Source organism: Talpa occidentalis, unplaced genomic scaffold, assembly GCF_014898055.3.
Source record: "Talpa occidentalis isolate TD23 unplaced genomic scaffold, MPIMG_talOcc4v2.1 talOcc4.3, whole genome shotgun sequence".
NCBI classification, from domain to species: Eukaryota; Metazoa; Chordata; class Mammalia; order Eulipotyphla; family Talpidae; genus Talpa; species Talpa occidentalis.
In genome coordinates, this window is record NW_023603184.1 from 12,902,471 (window position 1) to 12,927,312 (window position 24,842).

General features: G+C 43.8%; 1 protein-coding gene across 1 annotated transcript in view; it reads left to right on the forward strand.

Moving 5' to 3' along the window:
- The window catches only part of PAMR1 (peptidase domain containing associated with muscle regeneration 1), an 80,727-nt gene that overhangs the window by 24,461 nt on the left and 31,424 nt on the right, over nt 1-24,842 (forward strand). The window contains exons 3-6 of the mRNA XM_037522460.2: nt 585-713; nt 15,832-15,946; nt 16,425-16,642; nt 24,189-24,296. Of these exons, the coding sequence (XP_037378357.1) occupies nt 585-713; nt 15,832-15,946; nt 16,425-16,642; nt 24,189-24,296 (570 nt within the window). The remainder of the gene's footprint in view (nt 1-584; nt 714-15,831; nt 15,947-16,424; nt 16,643-24,188; nt 24,297-24,842) is intronic.

Sequence of the window (24,842 nt, forward strand, 5' to 3'; positions counted from 1 at the left end):
TGCAGCCTCTGCAGCACAGGTTCGACTCCTGACTGGCCGCGAGAATCCCACATGGCACAGCAGACCTCTCCTGTCTTGCCAACTGCTCCCCTCACCAGCATATTTCAGTCGTCTGCCTGTTCTGTTCCCCACTCTGTCTCTGGTGAATCCTCTTACCCTACCATGCCTCTGGCCTGTACCCCAGCTCTTGTATAAAAATAAATAAAAAAATTTAAAAAAATAGTTCACACTAACTGTGATATGATTATAAAGAGAAAAAAGTATACTATATTGGCAGATTCTCACTTTCACTGCAGGTTATCTCATGTTGCTTTAGATCATCAACCACTAACTAGAAGATGGTTCAAACCACTCTCCAAAACTCCTTAGCCTGAATCCTGGTGACTCTAGCATTTTCCTTGGAACGACTATTTTTTTCCTAAGGACTTCTATACCTTCCTCTGGCCAGGTGCCCTTAGTTGACACAAGATCCTGAGAAGGTGCAAAATGTCTCTCTCTCTCTCTCTCTCTCTCTCTCTCTCTCTCATAGCCGATTAGCACCTGCAAATGCTTACACTAATGCTCTCCTCTTGGAAATGCTGCAGGCTGTACCATCTTTGAAAACTGCAAGACCTGCCGGAATGGCTCCTGGGGAGGAACCCTGGATGACTTCTACGTGAAGGGGATCTACTGTGCAGAGTGCCGGGCGGGCTGGTACGGAGGAGACTGCATGCGTGAGTAGACCCTGAAGTAGCCCCAACGCTTGTGTTGTGCATAGTTTTCATGTCTCAGCTTGCACCTGACTAAGGTTTGCCTTGTAAGAACCTGAGTTCTGGAAATCTGACAGCCAGAGGAGTTTCTAGGTAAGACTATAGAAAACAAAGATGTGTTTCCATGTGCTGGGTGTGGATTATGGACATCTGCTTGGAACTGGCCACAGGAGGTTTATATCTGCTCTTCAATCTTCCCTTTCTCTTAAATGAAGCCAAGGCATTATGCACACAGCACGCCTGAAGTCCATTCCAGAAGTAATTGCACATTAGCATGGGTCAGCAAACAGTGAACAAGGCTTCCAACATGCTAAGTTTGTAGTGTGTTTTAAAAAAAACTGCTTATTGAGGTCACAGTTTACCACACTGTATGTTTCCAGGGTACACAGTCACAACTCTATGATGCTGTCAACCACACTCACCACCAAGCCCCAGCTTTTTAAATGGAAATGGAAATGGAAAAACTTGAATCTGAGTTAAATTCCTAGAACAGAACCCATATCAAGTGTCAGCCTGCTAATTGTCCGGGAAAGGAATTCTTTCTGAATTCCACTTGATCTCCAAGAATTGCTTCATCTTTATTAGGACTCTCTTCTGAGACTCTACATCCTTTGAAAGTGGAGTGGAAATCTAACTTTTTCCCTCAGTTTGAGATTCCCCTCGGCTGTGCCTCGGTGATATCTTCCTGAGAGTCTGGCTCTGCAGCTGTGTATGAATTTGTTAATCCTATTTTACACCCCTCCCTGAATCAGAAGCAATTGGGATGACCTGAGAGGCTGAGCAAGTTTATTGCTTATGGATGATATCCCCAGTTTGCAGGTACGGAGAATGGCCTGCTGTTGTAGCATTCCTTGTCTGTTCCCACCTTACAAAAAGCCATGATAGTCATGAGTCTAGGGCATAGGGCGAGGTGTATGCCGAGGAATTCAGCTGTACTTGGAGGAGGAGGAGCACTTTGTTGCCTAAATATCATCCTCAGAATTAAACTATCCAGAAGACAGAGATTTTAAAAAGTGCTGGGCTTGCCTGCTGATTTAAAACTTTAATGCTGTCTTAGGTGGTTTTGGGGAAATTGAATTTAGTCCTAGGTAGATTACTGTAGGACTTAGCCCTGATCTATCTTGGCAGCTGAAGACAGTAGAGCACCGTGATCAGGACCATGAGTTCTGGAATGACACAAGACCTGGCGTTAGGGGAGGCGCCATGTTCCCACATCCACGTACATGCACCGAACTCCAAATCCCAGTATGCCTGTGGACTTGCTGAGCAGGGGAGCTTCTGGGAATGAGGGGTGGCACTGAGTGGCCAGTTAAAGCTATAGATTGATAACACGAAGGCAGGTGGGCTTGGAAAGCTCTCTTGTTTCTGCTGCCTGACTTGTACCCAGGGACTTAGGTGGACATGAGAAGGAGACTCGTCTGTGAGAGACACAGGGGGCACCTGACAATGGCAGCTGTTATCTTGATGTGGCATCTCCTTCTGTCCCAGCTCTTTGGGCTCTTTGCTTCAGAACCCCTTTCCTACTATTCCCCACCAGGAGGTGCCATAGACTTGTGGCAAACTTTCAGGCCTCAGTCGCCCTGCTTTCGGCCAACCCTGTTTGGCTGGGCATTTGCTCATGAGGGGATGGGTAATTTGGATGTTTTAATGGGAAACTTTTATTAGGAATAGCCTCTCTTGGTTTCCCTCTCTATGTACAGTAATCCTTTTAAAGATCTATCAAGCAATCTGCTCCCTTTGTCTTTATTTGGCAGTTGGCAGGACCACACTTTATTTATTTATTTTTTAAAGATTTATTTTTATTTATTTATTTTATTTATTTATACAAGCACTGGGTACAGTCAGAAGTGCGGGAGGGTGAGAGAATTCACCAGAGCCAGAGCGGGGAGCAGAGCAGGCAGAAGGACTGAAGTACACCGCCGAAGGGAGCAGCGGGAGGCAGGAGAGGTCTGCGCGCCATGTGGGACCCTCCTCTGGTGGCCAGGGAGCAGCGGGGGATCGAACTGGTGCTGCAGAGGCTGCGGGCAGCTTCGCAACCCAGCGCTCAACCGCTGCGCCACCGGGGAGGCCCAGGACCCCACTTTAGAGCATGCACACTGTTTGTTTGGGATCCCTGGGTGCCCCTCAGTCACTTACTAACACTGGGCTTTGCCAGTCACTGGGATTGTGACCATGACCAAGTCATTTCAACTTGCTAATCTCAGCTTCCTCTTTTTTAAAATGGGAGGAATATTCTCTTCTGGTAGAGCTGTTTAGAGAATTAAATGAGATAATACATGAGAAGCACTTCCCACTCTGCTTGGCATTTAGCAAAAACTCAAGTAATACAATAAATAGCATTGGCCCTTGAGCTGTGTGGGCTTGAACCATGTGGGGCCACTTATATGTACATTTTTTCTAATATGCTCAACACATAAATAAATATGAGCTTCTTTTCATATTATCTCTTCATTTTTATGTCTAGTGTTAGTAATATTTGTGGCATTTATAGTGTCTTATATCATATAATATTGATGTAGGTATTTACAGATGATTCATCTTATAAACATATGATATAAACTTACAGTATTGATAAATACAGAACTGTAGATGCATTTCTCTTATCATTTTCTTAACATTTTTTCTTTAGCTTGCTTTATTGTAAGAATATGTTTTATAATACAGCTGCATGCAAAATATGTGTTAGTGATTGTTTATGTTATTATTTAGACCTCCAGTTAATAGCTGTGGGTCTCTTAGACTTAAGTGGGCTGTTTGGCCACCATTTTTTTGTAACCTGCAGTTCTGCAATCCTATACAAGGTCAGAACTTCCCAGTCAATCAGTTATAGGAGCCAAACCTTATAAGGTTCTTTCAAATCAACCAAGATCAGAAAGCTTGATCAGCCCTGGGAAGGGTGTGCATCATGAGGTATGACCTGCACTGTGCAGCCTCCTCCACAACTCCCGTTTATCAGTGTGGTGTTGTCGATGCTACAAACAGCAAAAGTTATCCTTGGATCTTTGATTATGCAAGGGTTTTGGTGCTTCTAATACCTGCATTGTTCAAGGGCCAGCTGTATATTATTATTATTATTATTATTATTATTATTATTATTCAATATATTCCTTAATTGCCATGCTGGTAAGTGGTCCAGAGGAAAAAAACTGCTTTCCATGAAAGTTTAAGAAAGGCATAATTAGAAATATGTTGCTGCAGGAACTTTGTTGTCACTTTGCAGCAGGAACGTGATGAGAGGCACAGCAGTCATGGAGCAGGTTTGCAAGGCAAGACTCTGCTACTTGAGCAGAAGTTCTTGTGCCATTTATTGAAAGCACACAGGCTGGTAAAAGCTGATCATGCAACAGTTGTATGAGGAATAAGGTCTGGAGGGTGGGATAGGAGTGGGAGACAAAGTTTTACGAGGGACAGAGAAGGGGACATCGTGACCATCTGTCAAGAGCCATTTGCGTCAGCAAAGTATGATGTTATCACAGGCAGAGTTATCCCGAGACCCCCACGGAAATAGTTATGTAATCAGGTCCACAGCAGCCTCGGCATTCCCGGGCCTGCCTCATGATACAAGCTATACTCTATAAGGAGTCAAGGAATGCTCTGCTGGGATTTGTAGATAGCAAATAGGTCCCAGTTGCCCACGAGTGGCCAGCTAGTAGCCAGCTCATAGAAACCCACAGAAATACAATGCACAGTTTTAGATTTCTCATTGACCTCTGAGGTAGATAAGTTAACTTTGGAGTTTTCTCCTCTTTGGAGAGAGGTGGCACTTTGTGGCTGAATGGAAAGGGTTTGTGGCAGGATGGAATAATAGGCAAGAGCCAGTACACTAGATTAAGAGTTCTAGATGCAGTGGGAAGTCCAGGGGAGGCTGTGAACTGGGGTGCAGCTAAGTGCCCTGAGAGCAATTAATTACAGGAAGTTGGGGGTAGGAGAGGTTCTAGATGGAGGTGATGGCTGAGCTGTTTTTTTGCTCAGGTGTGAGCAAACAAGAAGATTGCTAATCTGTGATTGCAGACCCCTGTTCTTAACCACAGAACTCTCCTACCTCCACCGGTGCGTTCCCTTTGAACATCTCGATTTTCATTGAAAAGTGAGCGGTGAGATCTCTGCTTAGAACAGAGGAAACAGGAGCCTGGGACTTGAGAGTTCCAGTGGCTTGGGACCATCACCTGAGGAGGAAGGAATGGCTCCCACATGTTCTAGAAGACCAAGGACCCAGTTGAAGCCGCAGCTCCTGTTGGTCCAGATCGACCTGCTCTCCAGCAGTGCTAAATTGGTAACAAAAATGAATTCAACCAATCAGTTGGTTGATCCAGGAGTTGGCAAAGACATGATTGTCCAGGTTGGGTAGGACATGAAACCACATGAGCCTGGTAGAGAAATAAGAGGGACTGGATGTCTCTGTGAGAAGCAGGCTCGGTGGTGACGCAACAGTGGAACAAGTACTGTGGCCACAGAACAGAACAGCAGTGGAACCTTTCAGGGTGCTAATGTGTTCATTTTTGCTACACAGTTTTGCTATGTTACAAACAGTCTCAAAACAGCAGATGTTTATTTTGTGACTTGGCTGGGTTTCATTGGTTCAGCTGAACTGGCCTGAGTTGAACTCCATGCTTCAGGGGTCAGGCTAAAGGGTCAGCCAGTTCTTGGGGTGTGCTCTTGTTGGGGTGCTTGCAGAGGCTTATATAAGAGGTCAAAACAGACACATTTAAGGTCTCTACGCATATCACATACATTCTTATTTCAAAAAAAGTCACATGACTAAGCCCCGAATCCGTTAGCTGGGGAAGTATACTGCATCCAGAGTATACTTGTGGAGGGGCACAATTCCTAAACAATCCTCCTAGCTCTCTGATGTGTAAGTGGGGGACAGGGTAGAAAGGGAGGAAGAATATTTGTGTGCAGGAGTTCAGTAAAGCAAAGAATCACAGACAGGATAGCAGTTGCCCACAGAAATCCCATGTGTATGTCTTTCCAAATAGCACCTATTGGCTGAGTCTTGGGGTTAGCCTCATTGTAAGAGCTGGCTGTAGGTAGGGTCTGATTGTTGGACTGGTGTTGGTATCCGTGTGTAGGATAAGTGGTAGCTTTCTCTGGGAAAGCAGAACTGACTCGGAACAACTTGTCATCACCATTAGGCAAGAAGAGTAGAGAGGCCAAGCCTTCATTCTTTAATCTACCCTTCTATGCAAAAAACATTCCTTGAATGGATGCTTTTAGGTGCTGGAGATTTATAATGATGACAAAGACAGATATAGTTCCTACCATCTTGGTCTTTGTAATTTAGAGAGGAGAGACCAGAAAAAAAAAAAAGAAATTGAAAAAATTGGAATGAAGCAAACAGGGTAATGGTCATATTCCTATCTCATTCTGTTCTGGTTCAGTTATACTTGTTCAATTCCGTTTTGCTTGTTCTGAAAGCTTCATTCCACACAGTGTACGTTATCTGGTTATAGCCACGAGTCTTTATGGAGTATTGGACTGGTCACGTGGGAAAGCAATGAGCCCTCAATGAGTTTACAATCCATTTATGGAAGCAGGGCTTGACCATCAGAAACATCAATTTGATGTTATTAGGTACCTCTCACCTATACCATATATTGGCACTCAAAAAACGTGAAGGGAATTCATAGGTGGAAGTAATTCTTCTCACTCGTGGTTGATTGCCTGTCCAGCATTGGGTGCTATGCTGTCTACCTCTTTTAAGGGGGAGAAGGGCACTTGGGTGGCCAGTTCCTGGCTGGGGCGCTGTGCTAGAGCCCCATGGCAGTGCAAGCATTTACCCAGTAGATGGCACCCAAGTGATCTGTTAAGGCTTGAAAGCTGAAGGAAAGGGCTTCCTGCTGAGTACCATTTGTAGAGGGCTGGCATTTTTTCCGGAGTGCCATATAGGACCTTAAGAAGAAGTGATGATAGGCAGAGAGCAGAAAGAGTCAGATTGTTTTACATGTGTGCTGTGGGACGTTCAATAGTGAAAAGATATAGGAGCACCTTCATTTGCTCACTGCCCTGCCAATGTTTGTGATAATTAGTATTAAACTAACTCATGACTGTCTTAAATTCTATTATGTGATGAATTCTTTCATAACCATTGGCAGGTTGTATTAACCAAGATAATAAGGAGAAGAATCTGAAGCCCCTGAGTCCAGGAGAGGGCTTTATTTACATCCTCTGTCCTGGAAAGATTGGTTTAGTAAGCTCAGAGTATCCAGACTTGGAAAAGGAGCTGATTCTTTTTCCTTTCCCCAAATTTTTATTTTGAAAAATTTCAAATCTCCAAAGAGTTGAAAGTATAGTACTTTCATATACCCTTCACCTAGATCCACCAATGATCATTTCCCTACATCTGACTTTCACTGCACTATGGACTCATGAATCAAATTTCCCCCAGGTTTCGTCATGTTACCATTTTTCTTTTTGGTACGCAAGTTGTCCCAGGATTGGCCAGTGAAAACCCTTTGTGCTGGCTCCATTGTGTCATTCTTTCCACAATTCCTGGCTCTCTGGGGGCAGCACTGTGTCAGGTTCACCTGCATTGTGTGTGTCCAGGTGCTGGGAGCAGCTCCTTCCCCATGCATCCTGCTTCTCCTGTGGGGAATGGCATCCAGGAGCTGCGTCTGGATACTGGCTTCCTCTCAACACTTCTTAAACAGGAAAGTTGAGTTCTTAGTGGAATCACTCTGCTGACCTCAAGGTTTTTATTTAACTTGGCCCTCGACTGAGTTCCTTAGTCACCAAATGAAATGAACAATGAGAGTGCCTGAAAACCACCCAAGATGCAACCCATGTAGCTGATGTTACAGAGATCCCAACCTTTCAGGGAAGATGTAGGAGATCAAAGAAGGTTAGGAAAGCAATCCAGAGAAGAGAGGACTTCTGGGATGAGATTATGGATGCTTGTTAATGTTATCTTAGTTATATTTTGGGTAGAGGCAGAGGAGCAAAAAGTGACCATAAGCTGCACCCCAGAATGAGGGTCTAGAATATAAAAAAGGGGATGATTTGTGCAGACTGATCCTTGAGCCATAACAACTGATCCTTGATCCAAAGCAAATGAGGAGAGAGGAGAGAATGAGAAAGAGAGAGAGAGAGAGAGAGAGAGAGAGAGAGAGAGAGAGAGAGAGAGAGAGAGAGAGAGAAAGAGAAAAGAAGAGTGAAAGGTCGAGAAAAGATCCATTAAGCAGGCATGACTGATACTTGGCACTGTCTTGTTCTGGGAAACCCTGGAATCACCTGGGAGGAGTTACTGAAATCTGGTTCCTCTTGCTGTAGCCTTTAGTGTCCTACCACTTCAGGAAAGGAACAGTGTCCCATTAAGTTCAAATTTGTGTCGGTGTTTTGTGATAGTTAACAGCTGGGCTAGGAATCAGTAGGACCTGAATTTGAATTCTATTCCTTCCATGACTTTAGGCAAAGTTATTCAATCTTTGTAAATCTCAGTTTCCTCATTTACCAAGTGGGGTTAATAATAGTCACCGTTGGAGGGTTTTTGTGAGGGTTAAAGGAAGTTCTGTCTCTAAGTCCATTAATATGGAGCCTGATACATAGTAAAGCTTACATAGGAAGGGTCAATAAGTGGTAGCAGCTACCCAGATGGCTACTAAACCAGCGTCATGAAGTGAGATCCTGCCAATGTTTTCCTTTCTCAGTGTGTGTGGTGGGAGGGAGGTGAGAGGGTGAGAGGAAGAATCAGTATAGGGGCAGAGAGGAAAAAAAATTAATCAGAGTTCCCTAAGGACAAGAGACTATCCACTGGACATGAGGATGTAATCTTACCTGGACAAGTATTATATGGTACATAGCATTTTACATTTTATATGCTAAAGCTCTTTGACTCCAGGGAATTCATGTTTGAACCTTTGCAGAAGATTTTATGTTGTCAAAGAACTCATAAGTCATTGTTTAGCTTCTGGTTAGGGGATAAAAAGATGTTAAAAAGACTTTCCTTCCTGCTCACACAGAAAGAAATCACTAGATAAACCACAGAAAATGCATGACTTTCTTTAAAGCCAGCAATTATCTGTGAACACAAAAGCTAAAAGAATCTAAACACCAGAGGGATGAGTACGTCCCAGGAGAGCACGTGATACAGGATGCTTCGTACCTGGGCCAGTCACTGTGGTCGGGGCAGGGCAGGTGAAGGAGGAGGAAGCTTTGTGATAACCTGTGGGTTGACCTGTTGAACTTAATTTGAGACCACAAAGCAAAGACAATCCTTTCCACTAAGTATTTTCTTTCTTTTTTTAAAAAAAGATTTATTTTTATTTAGAACTGGGACACAGGCCTGTGGTACAGGGGTGAGAGGACACACCAGAGACAGAGTGGGGAGCAGATCAGGCAGAAGTACTGAAATACACTGCTCAGGGGAGCAGCGGGCAAGACAGGAGAGGTCTGCTGTGCCATGTGGGTCACTTCCCTGGCTGGGGATTGAACTCTTGCCTGGTGATAGCTTGAGAGCGCTGAGACTTTAACCCCTATGCTACCAGGGAGGCCCACACTAAGTATTTTCTTAAATGTAGTTTTTCTGATCAAGCAGAAGCCAAGCTTCAGCTTGGATGCAGAGAGTCAAGGGATATTGTGGTTTTGCAACTTCAAAAACTTGTAATTCCAGTCTTATGGTGTCATAGGCTCATGGTTTTCCAGTCATGGAGGGATAGGAAGTTGAATGGAACAGGGGATAAGGGTTGGGAGCATTTGAAAATCAGAGACACATTTCCTTAGGATCCTGGTGCTTGAATTTAAAGACCTTTCAAAAAGGAATTATAGTCTCTCCCTTGCCTCACATCAGTTTAGTTTCTGTCTTGGATCAAAGTGATCAATCCCTCATCCTACTTGCCTAACAAAGAAAAATTAATCAAAAGGAAAATATGTATTTTCTGTTATGCAGAAGCAAGAGAATATGGTCTACAGTCAAGAGAATCAGTCAACAGAAACACATCCTGCATGATCAAATATTGGAATTTTCAAATAAGGACTTTAAAATAATTTTAAAATAAATTTATTCTATTTAATTTAGAAAAGATCTATAGGACAAAATGTATATAATGGATAAAGAGATGAAAAATTTCAGGAGAGGTTTGGAAAACTTTTAAAGTAAAAATAAAAATCCAAGAACTGAAAACTACAGAGAGCAAGTGGCACTTAACAGTGGGAATACCTTCTGAGGAATGGGAGATATTGTCCAAATGTCCTTGGGTGTAGTTGTGCAAACCTAGATGGTGTGGCCTACTCCATACCTACGTTGTGTGGTGTAGCTTACTAGGACCACTGTTGTATGTGAGGCTTATTGTTGACTGAAATGTTGTTAAGCTACACATGACTATACTTGAAATTAAAAAAAAAATAATAAGAAAGAAAGAAAAGAAATCATTGGAGGAGCTAAACGGCCAATTGGTTATAAGAGAAAAAAGGAGCAGGGAATATTAACACTGGTTCATAATAATCACTCAAACTGAAGCACAGAGAAAAAGACCTGCAAGCATTCAAATATCTAAATTCTTTGTACCCTAAGCTAGACCCTGTCTTATGGATATCTGAGTGTGCACTTCTGGAAGACCCAGGTAACTTTGTGGGGGACAGACTTTCTGCAGCAAGATGTTGTTCTTGCTAGAAAAATGTTTCAATTGAATGGACAGTCTCTTAGAGGAGGGGTTTTCAGGATGGTTTGATTAGGTAAACAGATGTTTGACTTAGTTTGACTTTGTCTTTCATTTACTTAATTAATTGAGCAGCTACTTGATGCATGTGAAGGTGTAAACAAGACAGACGAGGGCCCTGCTCTCACAGAACTGTGTGTCACAGGAGAGACAAACAATCAAGTAGCAATTATTATAAAGTGTCAAATTGAGGTTCACAGACCAAACAACAGGGTGAGACTCAGAGTCACTTCTTAAGCTCTAATTGTTCCTGAAAAGACCCAAACCCCTGATAAAAGCCCTCACTTAACGTTTTTCATGAAGCAGACATGGTTCTAAGTACCATCCTCTACTCATTAATCCTCATCACCATCACTACACACAGTTGGGGACACTGAGGCACCAAGATCAGTAACTTTCCTGCTGTCATGCAGCTAGTAAATGGCAGAGCCAAGGCACCAGTTCAGAAGCCAGGCCCCCAGAGTCCACCCTCTCATCCCTGCACTATACTGCTGTGCAAGGTGAGAGGCACTTGAGTCCTTACTCTGACTACCTGTCTGAGAACCAAGGAGGTCCTGGTGGGGTGAACCCAACCACAAGGAAATTTGAATCTCCTCCCAGGTCCTGGCACATATGTCATTCCCCTCGTCACCATCCAGGCCTCTGCTCTGCCGTCAACATCTGAGCTCCAGGACCTGATGGGCTTAGAGTGCAAGCCAGTGATGATAACATGAGGCTCTATGAGCCCTGGAGCAGGGGGCCAGCACTGGAGCCTCCTCTTAGTCCTGTGCCAAAGCAGGCAGTGTCTCAGGTCCAGGCAGGATGGAGAGACAAACAGTATTTGTTGTCATTTATTGAGAATTTCCTGTATCAGCACTGTGCTAAGTGCTTTGCATACAATATCTGTCTCATTTAACCCTTAAAACAAATAAGCAACAACAACATCAACAGCATATTACTATCATTCTCCTTTTCAACTCAGGAAAGCTCAGCTGAGAGCTCCTGGAGATTGTTTGGGGTCCCAAAACTAGCAAAGGGCTGAACAGTGATTCACCAGGTCTGGTTGCCTATGTGCCTTTAACCACGGGGAGGCCCCTGCCTCCTGAGTCATCTTTGAAAGAGGAAAAGACCAGGCAGACGCCTCTCTCTGCCTGCATGCTTTTTGTCCTTTTTTTCCCTCAGAGGAAGGATGAAAAGAAATAAACACCCCAGTCACTTCTCAGAAGAATGTTGTGTCTCTCTCCTGCTTCTCTGTCCCTTCCCCCAAGACTGGAGATAACAAGACTTTTGTCTGAATGCTGGGGGTGTTCATTTTTGTTGGGAACCTTCCAGTTCTCTTACTAGTTTGGAAATTAATGAAGATTTCCCTCCAGCTCTGCAGGATCCAGTGATTTCTCCTGCTTTTGGCTGATTGCAGTGGGGGCGGGTAGCATGACACAGTGTAGCTTCCCTGGCAGATCCCCCTGCTTACACACACACTCACACACTCAGCAAGACCCTTCAGGGAATCTGAGCACGTTTTCCGGGCCTTTTGCCGCCTCTGGTCTTTCAGTCTAAGGACCACCTGCTTGGTTGGCCGGCAGCACTTCCTTGGCGGGGACACTCAGCTGTGTTCACTGTTCTGGCCTGGACAGAGAGGTGCAGTTGGGCTGCCCTGCACCCAGGTCCCCCAATCCGGAGTAGAGGCGGGAGTGGGGGGAACTGAAGGAGGGCCTTGATGCTGGGAGGGGGCTGGACTCCCTGTCGTACCTCTCCCCTAAGGCATTTCTGAGAAGTGGCCTCTTTATCTCTGGTTGGTTGGAAGTTGTCCCCATCACGGGGCCAACTCTGCCCTTCCCTCAAGAGTGAAAGGAACAGCACCCTGTAGAAGCAAGCCATGTGTCTGGACTCCTGGCTCCAGCTGAAGGACAGCCCCGCAGCTTGCAGGAGCAAGTGGTCTAGCATTTGCCAGAGTAGGGGGCTGTGACTGGGTGGGGATGGAGGCTCTGAGCCCTCCAGAGGCTGGGTGGAGTCCCAGACTTGGCCAGAGACTGAATGATCTTGCAGAGAACTGATGGGGATGGGGGATGGGGAGGTGGTTCAGCTCCCCCTGAACATGGGAGGGGCCCAGTGACAATGTGGTTTGATTCCAGCTGCAGAGGCAGAGAGGGACCTAGAAGCAGGCTGGCAGCATTTGCTGCTAGTTCTGATTTGGGGTCCCCACAGGAGGTTTGCTCAGGAAGCTGGGATTTAACACCTGCCGGCTGGGAAGCTGCCAGTCCCCCAGGGGTGGAGGCTGTGCAGGAGGATTTCTTTTTTTGTCTCTCACAAGACTACGATCACTTCCCCAGCCCTGCAGCAGATGGGCAGATGAGATGGGGGCGATGAGGACTGTGATGTGTGCAGGAAGGAAAAACGTGCATTTCAAAAAGAGGGTGGGGGCAAAGATTCCATGTATTTCTTTGGGAGGGTCAGAAAAATCCTGCTGCTTCAAAATGGAGTGGGAGGGGGGTTAATTTTCCAACTGCGAACCAGTGTGGGTCCTAGACAGATTCAAGTTCAGATCCCTGCTCTCTCACAGACTCACAACAGCTAACACTGATTTTTCTGCAAAGGGCTTTCCATGCATAATCTGATTTAAGCCTCCCCAAACTATATAAAGTAAGTGCCACTTTTATTCCCGTTTGCTTCAGATTTACTGAGGTTCTAAGAGATGAAGTAACTTACCCAAGACCACACAGTCTGTGAGGGGTAAGCTGAACCTCCCACCCAGGGACATTGGGCTCTGAAGTCTTCATTCTTAACCCCTGGGCTGTCTGACCTTGGGGAATTTACCTTACTGTTCCCATCCTTCGTGTGCCACATCTGGGAAAAGGAGAGTTGAATTTTATGCTCCCAGGTACCTTCTGAGGATTAAAGGAGAGAAGGTTGTAAAGCTTTTAGCCAATACCTCACCTATAATATCATTCATTCAACCAATAGCTACTTAATGAGCACCTACTATATGCTGGGTGCCTTTATAGGTAGACAAGCTAGAAAATGTCCTGACTCTACCAAAGGGAATGAGCAAATAAACTAAGTAATTTCAGGTTGTGATTTGTATTCTGAATAAAACAAAGCAAAGGATGTTGATGGTAGAAATGTGAAGGTTCATTTTAACATGGTGGACAAGGCAGGCGTCGTTGAAGAAGTGAGAGTTGAGCATAATTCCCAAAGGCAGCAGAAGGCAGCCTGCTCAGTTCAGGGAACTGCAAGTGCAAGGCAAGGACTTGGGCACAGAAAGGTCAGTGTGTCTAGAGCTGTGTGAGCCTGGGCAGAAGCCTGGGGTGGGCAGTCAGTGGGGCGGGCTGTGCTCACACAGTGGACAGCTGTAGGAGGGCCAAATCAAGAGAGCAACGTGATGTAGATTATTGATTTCAGAAGTGACGCTGGCTGCTGTGTAGAAAACTTAGTGTTGGGGCACCTTGATGGGTGGACAGGAGCTAAGGAGGTGGCTGGGATTGCAGAGAGGTGATGGAGGCTGGGCCTAGACAGGAACCCCAGATGGAAAATAGTGGCTCATACTTCCGGTTGGCAGACAGGGCTGCAGCATGAAAAATCCCAGTGAAGAAAGAGATGAACATGCAAGCTGGCAGAAGTTTTCACACGTGATAACTCTCAGACCTCATGCTTACCAAAAGTAGACTTTTTTTTTTCCCTAACACCATCATCTTGCCAGGGAGCTGATATTTTTTAAGCAATGGGACTGTCTACTTTTGGGGGGTCAGTGAGTAAATATAAGTGCATATCCACAGTGTGTGAGGTTAAACTGGATTTCTCTATAGAAAGGGGTAGATAAGCCATTTCTGTAAAGGGGCAGAAAGTAAATATTGTCCTTTTCAGGAGCCTTGCCATCTCTTGTGGGAACGACTCAGCTCTGCTCAAAGGCAGCCATAGACAATGAATAAAAGAATGGGCGTGGCTCCGTTGCAATAAAAAAATTTTTTAAGTTTATTTTTTTTATTTATGCATACAAGAACTGGGGTATAGGCCAGAGGTGTGGGGGTGAGAAGATTCACCAGAGACAGAGTGGGGAACAGAACAGGCAGACTGACTGAAATACACTCCTGAGGGGAGCAGCAGGCAAGAGAGGAGAGGTCTGCTATGCCATGTGGGCTAGCTCCTTGGCCGGGGATCGAACTCAGGTGCTTCAGTGGCTCCCCATAGGTTGCTAGTGCTGAGATTTAACCCCTTGCACCACTAGGGAGGCCCGCAATAAAATTTTATTTGGGAAAACGGAGCTGGAATTTGACTGTGGATCATGGTTTGCCAACTCTGGTACAAGGTATGCATTTATACAACTCAAATAATTTTTTCCCCTACAAAACCATTTCAAGATGTTTCCCCTTAGCTCTTTTGTAAAACCAGGGTGCATCTCACATGCCTGCGCTTATCTCAACACTAGAAAATATGGTGGAATTTAATAGCCAATCAGTCCAGTGGTTTTCAGCTCTTAGGAATCCGTTAGTGGCAGCACTGGGGACGAAGGTGGGTGAAGGTGAAGGGGTTTGGGCTTCTGCTTCTGCTTCAACCAGAACCCCTCTCTCGGTCTCTCTTTACACACACACACACACACACACACACACACACACACACACACACACACACGACTCTAAAGAAGTCCTAAGAGTTGAAAACTACTGGACTGAGCGACAAACTACCATATATATTACATACATAAATACATACATATATATATATATACACACACACACACACACACACACACACACACACACACAGAGCGGGGGGGCGGGGTTTCATAAGCGTTTTGTATGAAAAAAGGTGTTGGGAGCTAAAAAAAATTTCAAACCGTGAATCCAGTCCAACTGATTGGAGATCATTTTTCTCTTCCAGTGCCATGCACTGGGAAGACATTTATTACCTGATTGCTCACAGAAGCCATTAATGCTGGATGGAGGGGAGCTCAGCAAAGAACTGCTTTGGGGTTATATTTGTGGGGTAGAGAATGTGCAGCAAACACAGATCAAAGGGTCACAGGCAGATTTAGACTCCAGATGAGGGCCGCAGTGTTCTGTGGCTAGAGCTGCAGCGAGCGTGTTCTCCTGAGCCCACTCGGGAGCAGGTGGAAGGTGGCCTGAGGCCGCATGCGAGAGGAGTCTGCAGAGGTGGGAGTGGCTTGGACTTCACGTTTGGACAGTTGGGTCTGAACACTCTGCCCTTTCACTGAGCAGCTAGAGACAAGTCAGTTGACTCTCTGGGTATCCAGCTTCCCAGCTGGAAAACAGACGCTACCACCTCCCATATGGGGATTAAATGAGCGCCCCTATCCACACTGCTAGCACATTGCCAGATGCTGGAGAAATACTAATTTTTTCTTCTGTTCTGGTCTCAGGGGTCTTCCATCTGAGACCCCTGGAGAATTTCCACCCTCTGACTCCATTTTCTGTGCCCCAATGTTCTCTTCTCAGGATGTGGCCAGATCCTGCGAGCCCCGAAGGGTCAGATTTTGCTGGAGAGCTACCCCCTCAATGCTCATTGCGAGTGGACCATTCACGCCAAGCCTGGCTTTATCATCCAGCTCAGGTAAAGGGTGGGGGTCAGGGGGCTGAGGGGCTTGGGAGCCTGAGGGTCTCAGGAGACACTGAACTAAGACTGAGGACCCTGAATCCCAGTGACCAAGCGTTACCCATCAGCACTTTATTCTCAAAAGCAGAAGAGGTATGGAGAAGCCGTTCTTCACCTCAGTCATTCTGTGGGATTAGGCCTGGTTAAAATTACAGTCAATGAAATGACTGTTCTCACCACCCTAGAACAATGGGGCTCGGATAGCTTTGACCCAAGGATAAAGCCAACAAAGCAAATTACTGAGAGCAATCTACCCACCCACACACCTTCACCAAGTCTTCCTGTCACAGCTCAGACATGTGGGGGGCTTGGTGGGTTTGGACTGTCTCCTTGCAGACCAGGCCGATTGCCACTCTTTTTAGACCTGTTCATCATCAGGATCAGGGGCCAGGGTCAGGGCCCATCTGTGTCCTGCTGTCACCTTCTCCACACACAGGTTTGTCATGTTGAGCCTGGAGTTTGACTACATGTGCCAGTATGACTATGTCGAGGTCCGTGACGGGGACAACAGTGACGGCCAGATCATCAAGCGTTTCTGTGGCAACGAGCGGCCAGCTCCCATTCAAAGCACCGGCTCCTCGCTCCATGTCCTCTTCCATTCAGATGGCTCCAAGAATTTCGATGGTTTCCATGCCATTTTTGAGGAGATCACAGGTAAAGGTCATGGAGACAAATGGAGCATTTCATGTCTGTGCTCCAGGCAGACATTTCTGTTCTGTGTACCTCTGCTTCTCCCTACTCAGTCTTGTTAAAACCTAGACTCCTGGGCCTCCCTGCTGGTTCAGAAAGTTAAGACGCAACCTATGAAGCTATCCACAGGTAATGCAGCACGAGTTCAATCCCCAGCCAGGGAGATACCCACATGGCGTAGCAGACCTCTCCTGACTTGACCACTGCTCCCCTCAGCAGTGTATTTCAGTCATTCCACCTGTTCTGTGCCCCACTCTGTCTCTGGTGAATCCTCTCACCCCCACACCTCTGGCCTGTACCCCAGTTCTTGTATGTATAAATAAATAAATCTTTAAACAAAAAAAAAAACACCCTAGACTCCTGAGTTTTCAGAGGCACCCAGCATGTGAGAAGGAAGAGAGAAATGCAAGGTGTGTTTCAAAAATGTGCACCCAGAGCCAGAACTGGGAATTATTCCCTTGTACAGATGCTGCAGCACAGAGAGGCTAGGTGATTTGGCCAAGGTCACACAGCTATGGGGGTTGGAATTAGGAATTTTCACATAAACAATTTGATCCAGGGCTCACACAAAGTGGCCTCTCCTGGCTAAGAGTGTTAGTTTGGGGTCTCCAGTAGATTAAGCTGTGTGGTCTTGGTAAGTTCTACTTCTCTAATCAGGGAGAAGAGAATGGATCCTGCTCCATTTAGGAGACTCAGGGAGACGATGTATGTAGAGCTCAGCAAGGTGTCTGGTACTGAGGAAGCATTTGTTAGTTGCTCTACTCCAGCAGTGCCTGAGCCTAAAATAAGTGGCAAAAGCCATTTATTTCATGAGAATGCAAAGCTTCACTGCAACGCCCTGTTCATACTAGGAAGCAGGAATTGACCAAAATGAACAGGATGCCCCATCCTGAGCAACCCCTCCAGCTCGTACCATTTTAAGATTGCATTGCATCGGGTTTTACAAAATAAGCTCAGGCTTGAAGTTCCAGTTTTTTAAAAATACTGAATTTAAAAAGTGCTGTTGTGGCACTTTGAACCCGAAGGCTTCCTTATGGAAGGTATGATACACACTCAGGAAGAGGGAGAGGATGTGACCGTGGAATCAGGCTTTATCCAGCCCTGTCCTTTCAGCAAGAGCTGCCACCCCAACTTCCCCAGCCTCAGAATGTTCCTCTGTGAGCTCTCAGCAGTTGCTCTTTGTGATCTGTTCCTGCCTCCTTCTGATCACATCCCTGATGGAGCTTTCTGGGGCCTAGAGTGACCTGAGGTTTCTAGATCTTAGCTGCCCTGCATGGTTGGCTCTGGCTGAAACCTCACTCCTTGAGGATGAGGTTGGAGGTGAGCAGGGTCACACTTGAGGTGCATCTGGGGCATTTGCAGCAGGCCAGTTGGGAGCAGCAGTGGCTTGCAAGCTTGTGACCCTCTGAAATTAAAGTCGGCTCCCCTACACCTGCACACGGAGCCCCCTGTACTATAGGTTCCTAATCAGGCTTCTCCTCCTCTGCTAAACCTTCCCTCTTGTTCCAGAGGGCTGTGACGTTGCCCTTTCTTGTACCTCTTGCAAAGCTTTCTCCTCTTTTCTGACACTATCTGTATTATGCTTCAGGTTATAGTCACTGTGTACTTCAAATATCTTTGATCTGGCAAGATCATCTTTATGTCTCTCCAGTGCCTTACCCAGAGAGAAGCCTCAATACAGGCTTGCTGAACTGGGTCAAGCAATAAATTTCCACAGGGGAGTCAGTGAGTGGAGATAACAAGCAGACTAGTGCTTCCCAAAATGTTTTCTGCAGGAAAAATGGTCCCCAAGACAGGCAGGTCAGATAAGCTTGGGAAAGGCTGAACATCGTGTACAGTCTTAGAAAGTTCTAATGCACATTAGGGCATTAAATGTTCTGAGAATGTCTGCAGTAGAAGAATCTGGTTCATTGTCAAAAATTAACTTTTTTTATTTAAATTTTTTTATGTATAGAAGAACTGGGTTGTATGCCAGAGGTGCAGGGTAGGGGTGGGGGTGGGGGAGAGGATTCACCACAGACTGAGTAGGGAACTGAACAGGAGGATTGACTTAAATACACTGCTAAGGGGAGCTGCAGGTGAGACAGGAGAGGTCTGCTGTGCCATGTGGGTCAGCTCCCTGGCCAGGGATTGAGCTTAGACCACAGCGGTGATAGTGCTGAGACTTTACCCCTAGGCCATCAGGGAGGCCCAGGTTCATTGTTGTTTAATACCAGAAATGTTTCTCCACCATATTTGAGCCCAGAATCGTTTTTCAGTTGGTCCCAAAAGCATCTCAAGGGACTAACATTTACAGGATGTGTATTTGGAAACTCTTGAGCATATTTTATTTCTTGTTTATTTCTTTTTATTTGTTTTTTTTTTTAATTTTATGTATTTTTACATCATTTTTCATTTTTTGTGCAATATATGCATTTTCATCTTGGTTACAGCCCTCATACAATTCTCACACTCCCTTGCTTTGATCCCACTCTCTCCTCCCCCACTGCAGTGCGTCTCTGGTTTATAGTTGCTTGTTGATTTTGATTTTTACTTTATTATAATTAGTCTTTTTCCTGGTCCCTTATTTAGGTTTTCTAAATCCCTGCTATGAGTGAGATCATCCGGTATTTTTCTTTTTCTTTCTGGCTTATTTCGCTGAGCATGATCCCTTCCAGCTCCATCCATGTTGCTGCAAATGGCATGAGTTTATCTTTTTTGAATGCTGAGTAATATTCCATTGTGTATATGCACCACATCTTCTTGATCCAGTCATCTATTTTTGGGCATTTGGGTTGTTTCCATAGCTTGCCTATTGTAAATAGTGCTGCAATAAATATAGGAGTGCAGGTGCCCTTTTGAATTAATGTTTCTGTGTCCTTTGGGTAAATACCTAGGAGTGGAATTGCTGGATCATATGGAAACTCCATCTTTAGCAGGTTGAGGAATCTCCACACAGCTCTCCATAGTGGTTGGACCAGTTTGCACTCCCACCAACAGTGCAGGAGAGTTCCTTTTTCTCCACATCCTCACCAACATTTGTTGTTGCTAGTTTTTTTAATATGTGCCATTCTCACTGGTGTAAGATGGTATCTCATTGTAGTTTTGATTTGCATTTCCTGATTACAAGTGATGTTGAACATTTTTTCGTATACCTGTTGGCCATTTGCATTTCCTCTTTGGAGAAGTTTCTTTTTAGCTCTTCTGCCCATTTTTTTTTTTTTTAAAGATTTATTTATTTATTTTATACAAGAACCGGGGTACAGGCCAGATGCATGGGAGAGTGAGAGAATTCACCAGAGACAGAGCGGGGAATAGAACAGGCAGACCGATGAAATACACTGCTGAGGGGAGCAGCGGGTGTGACAGGAGAGGTCTGCCATGCCATGTGGGACCCTCGGTGGCCGGCCGGGATCGAACCCTTGCTGTAGAGGCTGCGGACAGCTTCACAGCGCTGCACTCAACTGCCTGCGCCACCAGGGGAGGCCCTTCTGCCCATTTTTTGACTGGATTATTTACTTTGTTTTTGTTGAGTCTCATCAGGTCTTTGTAGATTTTTGTGATCAGTCCTTTATCATTAGTGTTGTGTGCAAAAATTTTTTTCCAATTAGTGGCGTGTCTCTTTGTTTTGGTTACTGTCTCTTTTGCAGTACAGAAGCTCTTTAATTTGATGTAATCCCAGCTGTTTGTCTTTGCCTTCACTATCACTGCTTTGGGTGATGAGTCTTTAAAGATGTTACTGAGGTGTATGTCATGTAGTGTTTAGCCTATATTTCCTTCTATATATTTTATGGTTTTGGGTCTTATGTCTAGTTCTTTAATCCATTCATTCTTTTGCATGTAGCAACCCAATTTTCCCAGCACCATTTATTGAACAAACTTTCTTTGCTCCATTGCGTATTCTTTGCTCCTTTGTCAAAGATTAGTTGACCATAAGTCTCTGGGTTTATTTCTGGATTTTCTATTCAGTTCCATCGGTCTGTGTGGCTGTTCTTGTTCCAATACCATGCAGTTTTGATGATTATAGTTTTGTAATATAGTTTAAAGTCTAGAAGTGTGATACCTCTGTTCTCATCTTTTTTTTCAGGAGTGCTTTGGCTATTTGGGATTTTTGGTGGCTCCACATAAATTTCATCAATATTTGTTCTATTTCTTTGAAGAATGTCATTGAAATTTTTATTGGAATAGCATTGAATCTGTAAATTGCTTTTGGTAGGATGGCAGTTTTGATAATGTTAATTCTTCCAACCCATGAGCAGGGGATGCCTTTCCATTTCTTTGTGTCTTCTTCTATTTCTTTTAACAGTGTTTTATAGTTTTCTTTGTATAGGTCCTTTACCTCATTTGTTCGGTTTATTCCCAAGTATTTGATTTTTTGGTTTCAATAATAAAAGAGATGGTTTTCTTGATTTCTTCTTCTTCAGATTTATTGTTTGTGTATAGGAAGGCTACTGATTTTTGTGTGTTGATTTTGTATCCTGCTACTTTACTAAACTGATTAATTAGTTTGATTAGTTTTGTTGTGGAGTTTTTGGGGTTTTCTATGTATATTATCATATTATTTGCAAATAGTGATAGTTTAACTTCTTCCTTCCCTATTTGGGTTCCTTGTATGTCTTTCTCTTGTCTTATTGCTCTGGCTAGGACTTCCAATATTATATTGAAAAGCAGTGGTGAGAGTGGACATCCTTGTCTTGTTCCAGATCTTAATGGGAATACTTTCAGCTTTTCCCCATTGAGAATGATACTGGCTGTTGGCTTGTCATATATGACCTTTAGGATGTTGAGGTATGTTCCTTATATCCCGAGAATTTCATAGGCCTTTATCATAAATGGGTGTTGTACTTTGTTGAAAGCTTTCTCAGCATCTATTTATATTATCATATGGTTTTTATATTTCTTTTTGTTGATGTGTTGGATTACATTAATTGATTTTCAGATGTTGAACCATCCTTGTGTCCCTGGAATAAATCCTGCTTGGTTGTGGTGAATTATCTTATGGATACATTTTTGGATTCTGTTAGCTAAAATTTTATTGAGGATTTTTGCATTAGTGGTCATTAGAGAGACTGGCATGTAGTTTTCTTTTCTTGTGCTGTCCTTGTTTGGTTTTGATATTAGTGTGATGTTGGTTTCATAGAATGTGTTTGGTATTATCTCTTCCTTCTCAATTTTTTGAAAGAGTTTATGAAGGATAGGTACTAGTTTGATTCTGAATATTTAGTAGAATTCATTTGTAAATCCATTTGGTCCTGGGCTTTTGTTTTTGGGGAGGGTTTTGATTAGAATTTCAATTTCACTGCTTGTAATTGGTATGTTTATGTGTTCTATTTCTTCTTTATCTAGCTTTGGGTGATTGTAAAGTTGTAGGAATTTGTCCATCTCTTCTAGATTGTTGAATCTGTTTGCATATAACTGTTCATAGTAGTTTCTGATTATTCTTTTGATATCTGCTGTATCTGTTGTGATTTTTTCTCTTTCATTTGTGATCCTATTTATTTGTGCTTTTTCCCATTTTTCCCTTGTGAGCCTGGCTAGGGGTTTGTCTATTTTATTTATTTGTTCAAAGAACCAACTTTTAATTTCATTGATCTTTTGGATTGTTTTTTTAGTTTCTATTTCATTTATTTCTGCTTTGATTTTTATTATTTCCTTTCTTCTACTGGTTTTGGGGGGGGTTTTTTGTTGTTCTTTTTCTACTTCTTTGAGATGTATGATTAGGTTCTTTCTTTGAGTTCTTTCTTGTTTCTTGATGTGAGCCTGTATTGCTATATATTTTCCTCTCATTACTGCTTTTGTTGCATCCCATACATTTAGGAAATTGGTATCCTCCTTGTCATTCAACTCAAAGTGTTTTTTAATTTCCTCTTTGATCTCCTCATTAGTCCAGTGGTCTTCCAGTAGTATGGGTTTCAATCTCCATGAGGTAGGAGCGTTCCTTGCTTTCTTTTTATGGTTTATTTCTAGCTTGATGCCTTCATGGTCAGAGAAGATGGTTGGTATGATTTCAATCTTGGTGTATCTGTTGATGTTTGTCTTGTGTCCCAGTATGTGATTGATCCTGGAGAATGATCCATGTGCGCTTGAGAAAAATGTGTACTCAGATTTTTGGGGGTTTAGTGTTCTATAGCTGTTGGTTAAGCCCATGAGGTCTAGATCCTTATTTAGAGCTTTAGTGTCCTTACTTATTTTTTGTCTAGTTGATCTATCCATTGTTGATAGTGGTGTGTTGATGTCTCCTACTACATATGTATTTTCTCTGATGTCTGTTGTCAGAGATGATAATAGTTGTCTGATATATTTTGGTGCGCCTTCATTTGATAAGTATATGTTAATGAGTGTTATGTCCTCTTGAAGTATTGTCCCCTTGATCATAATGTAGTAACTGCCTGGGTCTCTTTTTACCTTTTTGAGTTTGAAATCTCTCTTATCTGATATAAATATAGCTGTTCCTGCCTTCTTTGTTTGGTCCATTTGCTCGTAGGATTGTTTTCCATCCTTTTACTTTCAGTCTATTTTTATGTTTTGTGGTTAAATGTGTTTCCTGGAGACAGCAGAAGGTTGGGTTTTGTTTCTTAATCTAGCCTGTGACTCTGTATCTTATTATTGAAGAGTTTAGTCCATTTACATTTAGAGTTAATATTGATATGTTAACGTCTGTATTTGCCATTTTGTTTGTCTTTTATCTGGTTTTATTTTTTTTTTTAATTTTTTTTTTGGTCTTGTTTCGTTCTTATTCATCCCTCTATTGGTTGTGGCTTTAGGACTCCTTGTAGTATTTTTTGGAGTGAGGGTTTAGTTGTAATGAAATTCCGGAGTTTCTGTTTGTCTGAGAAGGTCCTTATTCATAGAGGAAGGAAAGCTTTGCGGGATAGAGTATTCTTGGTTGGCATTTGTTGTCTTGGAGTTTGTTGACTATGTCCCTCCATTCTCTCCTTGCCAGTGGTGTTTCTTTGGAGAAGTCTGATGTCAGCCTGATTGGTTTTCCTTTGTATGTTATCTGTTTCTTCCCTCTTGTCAGCGTCATTATTTTTTCCTTGTCTTGGATTCTTGGGATCTTTACTATTATGTGTCTTGCTGTATTTTTCCTTTCATCATGGAAGTTTGGTGATCTTCTTACTTCTTGTATGTCTGTTTTCATTGAGCACACTTAAGAAGTGTCACAAAGACCATCTTTCAGTTCCTTTCCCCAGCACCCAGATGCTGAACTTCCTTGAAAAGAGTTGATCTAAACTCCCCAAGACTGCTTCTTTCCCAGAGTCCTTATGGGGCAGGTAAGGTCATGGTCCTGCTTTTATCATGTGCTGTGCTGGCTTGTGTATTGCCTTTAGGGTCTTCAGACTAGAGGTTTCTGGAGCAAACTTCTGGGTCCTTCAGAAACTTGCAGAAAAATAGGAGTATGAATTCAAGAAAAGGATTTTAAAAACTACAAGAAGATTTTAATAGACTGTGAAAGACTGATGAGGACTCCAGACTTGAAGAAATCAACTCTCTGCAATTCACACTAATGGAAATTGCCTTTGTCTTTCAGCCTGTTCCTCATCTCCTTGTTTCCATGATGGCACTTGTGTCCTTGTGCAAACTGGATACTACAAATGTGCCTGCCTGGCAGGTTACACTGGGAAGCAGTGTGAAAACCGTGAGTGTGCCTCCGGAGTGGGGGTTAAGTTCCTGGTGGGGTGATGTGGGAAGAGCCTTGGGAATTTGCTGGGCCTGTCATTTCTTTGTATCTAGGGTGGGCTGTCAAATGTGGTATATGATGCAGACACACCCATGGGGTAGATCTCAGGAAGACAGGACTGCCTGAATCAGTAATTCTAGAACCTTCTTGGTTTGCTTATTGACATAATCATCCCTTACCTGCTGCATATACCTATCAAAGACACATGCCCTCAGTGGTCTTGAGTAATATTCAGAGCTCAAAAGGGTCAACAACAGGAAGCCACCTTCAATGTTCTTCAGAGTCTGAACTCCCTCTACATCCAAAGATCTGAATTTTGGATCGGAACTCTGCACGGTTTGTTGCACAGTTGAAACCCTGCACTGAGGGTGGCAAACATGTAGGGTAACTGTGAGCCTCAGTTTCTCAGGGACAGCCCCAGTGTATGCATTTTTGTTTGGGCATGAAACAGAGTGTCATTATAATCATACCCAAAGTGTCCTGAATTGCATCATCATCTGTAAA